Here is a 5,848-nt window from a genome sequence, read left to right as displayed (position 1 = left end):
AAGATTATTCGCTCTCGATTTCTATGAGGCGATAGTTGATTCGGTCTTCGGCCTCATCATCCTTAAATTGAAGGCGTCTTTCAGTTTGTCAGCAATTCATTGCCGGATCAGATACAGAAAATTAGTGAACACTTTCAGGGGCTGGACCTCGTAACTTCTTGCTTGTTGCGGCCTGCGTTAATATCCTGACTTCTTGCGGTTAGAGTTTCAACGTCTTGCGTTTAGAAAGGTTCTTGCGGATTAACCACATTTTCACTTCTCGCGCCGACTTGAGTGTTCTTCCGGGCGCAAAAACTTATTGCGCCACATTCTGAGCTTGCATTATTTCTAAAGGAGCTACGTCACGGTTTGTGCATCTTAAAAAGTTTAGTCTAAGTTTTTCAAGTTCGTCTTGTGTAATCTGTGTTAATCTTCTCCCCCCTTAACCAGCCTTGTTCCTTTATGGTTTATTATTATTTCTTTGGTGTTTTTCTATCTTAGTTAACTACTATTTTCAGGTTTCCTTCAGTTTAATGATAATTATGTACGTGGGCAAAATAACTCAAAATAGCGTGATTGAGCTCCTTTAAGCTGTACTGTAGACTGGTTGGAAAGAACATCAAGGGAATTTTATCACAATGTCAAAGTTCATATTTCATTGTAAATCGCTGTTTTTTAATTTCTATACTCTTCCTTTTTTTCTTTCATGAGGACTTCTCAGTCAAGAGAACAGACAACTGAGACTTCAGCAGCGGTGGTCTCAATATCAAACTGAATTGAAGAATATTCAGAACAACAAGATGAGAAAAAACCATTCCACTTGGCTCACTGCTAAATCTGTAAGTACCGCCTAATTTATACCTTGCAATTCAGGCCACGCACGTTCACACGACACCGGAGAAACTTATATATAAGTGATATAAATGACCAAACGTTTATGGTTTTGCTACATGATAATTAAATTGAGGCAATTACATACATGTACTCGCTTAGTTCTTGAAACATTGGACATAACTCGTTATGTGACTGATATTACGAAGATATATTTACCAAAACGAAAAACGAGTATGTAGTTGCCTCAATTTAATAATGACATAACAAGACGATAAGATTGGTTTTAAAAAAACTCCTATTTTCCACTAACTCACTTGCCAAGTTGTTATCGGACAGTTTGTTATCGGACAGTTCAACAAGCCAATCAAGTTCAAAGTTGTAGTTTAAATCAACCAATCGCAACCTTGGTTTCAATTACCAGTAATTTACGCCTCCTTTGTCAGTCTTTTAATGCAAATATTTCCTTCCTTTCATAACTTAGCTATACTTCTTTTCTCGGAAATTGTAATTTTTTTTTTTGATTAATTGGAAATGAGACTTCGTGTCGTGCGATTCGGTCTGTAATCATACTCGTGATAAACAAATCAAACTCCCGCTGCGCGGTCGTCCCAGTTTGTTATCACGCGTATGATTACAGACCGAACTGGACTCCACTCAGTCCTATTACCATTACATGATTACGTAGATATACATAACAATGCTGTTTATTAAGAACAAAAGACCGAAACTGAACACGCAAGCGGATTCCATTCGCGCGAAACTTTTTACCTGAATGTTTTTATGTAACGTTTGCTAATTAATCCTAAGTACATGAAGTCGTCTTTACTAACGTTAATTTTTTGCTTAAATGAGTATGTAGTGGCCTCAATTAATCGTGAACCAAATAATAAGCAAGAGCTTGGTTGGCTAATAACTTGTTTTGTAATGTTCGAAAATATACAGAACACAATGAGAGGGTCGTACAGGGGAACTCTGGCGATACGTGATTAGCTGATTTTATTTTTCGTGAAACGTGAATTTAGGAAATTAGCCTTCGTGATCCGCCACTTGAAGTCTTTTCGTGACCCGTGAAGAACTAGAATTATTAACCGATATTCGTGATTTCACCACTCTGTTCTACGTGATTTTGAGACGCGTGTCCTCAGGGAGATTCATTAAGACTAAAAACATCCGAATGTGACCTCTGTATAATTATGGCACTACCTATCGAGAGTGATTTGGATTTGGGATTTGTAATATGAAGCCTTAACATAGCCTTTTACGATTTTGCTTTCTTTACTCTCTCTTTCTAGCCTAAGAGCGGGTTATTAAAAAGAAAACTTTACTTGCTTATTTTCTTGATTCGGGAAAATGAAATTTTAATTTCCGTGATCTGCGATTCGCTATTTTTCCCATTCGTGAACCGTGCCAGAGCGGGCATAAATTTATTTTGGGCCGGACTCGAATTCATTTTTTTTTTTAACTCTGAGAAGGGCCCAAAACATATTTATGCCCAAGAACACAAACTCTGTTACTATTATTATCACTTTAAAGGGCATTGATAAGATAAAAATTGAAAACAATGACAACAAAACCGTCTGAACAATCACGCGAGCGTTTACAAGTTGAATGGCTTTTATTTTCCCTCAATGAAAATACACAATACATCAAGCGAACCTGGTTAGAAATTACAAAATCTTGCCATTTGAGTTTTCAAAAATTGTAGAAGACATGAAAGGAAAGTTCCATAAAGCTTATCTTTAAGTGTTGAAATTAATTGCACAATTGCTAAACTGACAATTTTCATTGGTTTATTTCAGCGGGCTAAAATACAGTTTAGCCCGTCAAATTCTCCATTTTAGCCCGCAAAATGCGCCACAATGCCCGACACAGTGATAATAATGGAAGTTCTTTAGTGCATATTTTGCTTCTGTAAACAACGTCTAATTTCTAGCATTTCATTCTCCTTAAAACTTTCAATAAGTAATTTTTGATACTTTTGAGTTTTTAGGAAACTGAAGTGGTTGAGAAAATAGAGTGTATTTATTTATTTTTTCTATATATTTTAGATTGTGAAATAATATGGCCGCAGGGAATCGTTAACGAAGACTCTTTGCCTCTTAACTTATTCAAACCTTCTTTATGTGCCTTTATCTTTAATCATTAATCACCAGAGCACATCTTTCACAGTATGTGTACTAGACATCATGGCTGCGATTAATGAAAAAGCCTTTCTTTTTTTCACTTCAATTTATTAGAGTGTGTCTACTGGAGTTTAAAACGGACAAGTCAAGGTCGAGAAATCTGTCGCAGCTTGAAGCGTATGGGAGAGTGTCAAGGGATTTCACAGACCACATTGATACAGATAAAGAAAAACTGAACTTAGTCCATTGATGAGAATCGCACTTGGCAATCACGTTTCTGACAAATCTCGCTATCTGGGACATTTATCGAGACATCGCGTAAACGTAATCACGAACTGCGACGCGACTATTGAAACCAAACCCACGTCTCAATTTTTTCCAACGACCACTTAAGTAAAACGTTAATCAGAAAGACAATATTTATTCACCAGTTTTTAGATCGTAGTCAAGAATGTATTGGGTATACTGCAGCTTATGGCAAGTTTTTAAGTCCTTCTGAAATTGCCCTAACAGAAAATAATAAATTTCGATCATATTTTGCAAATAAAAACGCATTATGAAATGACATTGTTTCCGCCTTTTTGATAGTTTAGAGTAGGTGAAGGGAAGGTTTACTTTAAAACTACAAGAAGAAGTAAGGAGTTTAAAATGATTTTAAAGGCAATGTGAAGCTGTATCGACGAAACAACAATCACGCGAGGCTCTGTGGCTGCCACACGCGATAGAACGCGTCAAATGTTGAATAACAATGCCAATTTCATTAAAAACAGAGTAAATGGCTGTTGCCCAAATATAAATCATCTCGGACTTGACAAAAAATCCGCCATAAATGAAATTTCCAGCAATTTCCATGAATAACTTAACCATAATTTAGGTCAGAAGGTGCATTTAGGTCGACCAGCTGCCAATAGCGCTTTTTCAGTATAAATTACTTGAAACATATAAAGCAGACCACATTGGCGATTTCGAGGCTTGGTGAGTCAAACAAAAATGAATATCACATCGGGAGCTAATATTACTTCAAAAAACGCCTCTGGCTCCGAAAAAAATGTTCATTCCAAGGCAGATGGCATTGCATGGTGTAGCGCGTTCATTTTGACCACTTTGCTTGTTGTGGCTGGAAACCTCACTATTGTACTGTCTGCTGCAAACAAAAGTCTTCGTAGAAAAAGTTTATTTCTTGTCATCAATATGGCGTTTGCTGACCTGATGCTAGGAACACTATCAATGCCTGGCTACATCTTCTTCATCGGAGAGTACAATTTTCAACTGTGGACGGGACGCATGTCTTCATCTTTGGATTACGCCCATGATCTGGTCGATACGCTTTTTGTGCATGCTTCGTTAATTTCCGCAGCGATGATATCAGGTGACAGATTTTACGCTATAGCGTCGCCACACAGATATAAGCGGTCACTGTCAACGAAAAACTACTGCGCTATTATTTCGATGTCTTGGATACTTACAATTCTTGTAACTGCATTTGAAATAACACTGGGTCACTTAACTTCTCCGGAATATGAGAATTATGCTTGGATGTCTTTTGGTTTGATAATAACGTTCCTTATTTGTGGTTTTAACATCAGTATTTGGAGAAAGTTTCAGAACGCAGAACTTACTTTCCAAGCACAGAACCGGGCAGCGCGAAACAGACGTTTAACAAAAACCTTGTTATTTGTATCTGTTCTCGCGCTCCTCTCATGGCTGCCCTTAATTATCATGGATGGTTTAGAAGTTATTTTTGAGGTCACAATTCCTGCAGGTAATTTTTATTACGCAGTAACCCTTCTGAATTATTCGAACTCTTTTCTCAATCCAGTTGTGTATGGATTAAGAATTCCCGAGTTTAGACGGGCGCTGGCTATTTGCTGTTTTAAGAGGAAACTGGCGGTCAATATCAAAAATACTGAACGAAGATGTAGACACAATTCCAGTTGAACCTCGGATACACGGCTGTAAAGCACTACGAATGCCGAGTCATAGTCATCGACGAACGTCCTTGGAAGTGGAATCTGCACAGGATACTTCACTGTGATGAAAAACTGCCTTTGCGTCTTGTGTATTAACTCAAAACACGTAATTAAGGGTGCGTTGTGTCACGCCCAAGACAATAACTTTTGCTCCATTTGTTCTTAAGTATCAGGGACAATGTAAAATATGGAGGGAGAAATTATAACAGAATGATATTAACATACATGTGGCTGAAAATGGACTCAATAATATTTCAATTTTGAACACAGGCTTTTTCAAGTGAGTTGAAACAGATGCCATCTGGTTACTCTATGTCTCTTAATATTAATGATTGTCTCGTCTTAATTGCCTTCTGGCGATCGTGAAATTTTACCGCATTATGGCATGGTTAGAAGACAGACAATGAGAAAGATGGAAGTGCTGCTGTCACGTGTGTGGAACAAAGAAAGACATCATTTTTATTCTGACTTATAATTTCATTCATTTGCAATGCAGTACCGATAAAGGAAAGTTGGTTGGAAATCTACAAAGTTCCTAAAGATGCTTGGGTGAAGGAGGTAGAAACCACAGTGGCCACTGTGGTAGCTCGTTCTAGGAAACCTACAATGGTTCAATCAACAGCACCAGTGAGCTCATTTTTAAACAAATTCCTTTTCATGTGTTGCTAAAAGTGCACTTAACTTAAGTAAATAAAGATGGTGAATTTTAAGCTCGGTAATGAAATGTGAAAAGTGAACTGATCAACGTGACATGAGCGTGGGACAAAGAAAAAATCTGAGTCCCTGACAGGAATCGAACCCTTGACCTCATAAACGCTGGGCGGGTGCTCTATCCATAGAGCGCCTGCCTGGTGGGTAGAGCGCCCACCCGGTGTTTGGGAAGTCATGGGTTCGATTCCTGTCGGGGACTGAGGTTTTTTCTTTGTCCCACGCTCGTCTCAC

At 38.0% G+C, this 5,848-nt stretch overlaps 1 protein-coding gene and 1 pseudogene across 1 annotated transcript; both read left to right on the top strand.

Annotated features, from left to right (window-relative positions):
* Window positions 1–4,127: 4,127 nt before the first annotated feature.
* LOC145496179 (adenosine receptor A3-like) lies at window positions 4,128–4,874 on the top strand. The gene has a single exon (XM_081475874.1). The coding sequence runs from the start codon at window positions 4,128–4,130 to the stop codon at window positions 4,872–4,874; it is 747 nt and encodes a 248-aa protein (XP_081332000.1).
* Window positions 4,875–5,394: 520 nt separating this feature from the next.
* The window catches only part of LOC145484356 (WD repeat-containing protein 93-like), an 11,790-nt pseudogene continuing 11,336 nt past the window's right edge, over window positions 5,395–5,848 (top strand).

Source organism: Orbicella franksi, chromosome 1, assembly GCF_964199315.1.
Source record: "Orbicella franksi chromosome 1, jaOrbFran1.1, whole genome shotgun sequence".
Classification (NCBI taxonomy): Eukaryota; Metazoa; Cnidaria; class Anthozoa; order Scleractinia; family Merulinidae; genus Orbicella; species Orbicella franksi.
The sequence above is the reverse complement of the archived record's forward strand: the minus strand, read 5'-3'. Positions and strand labels throughout refer to the sequence as shown.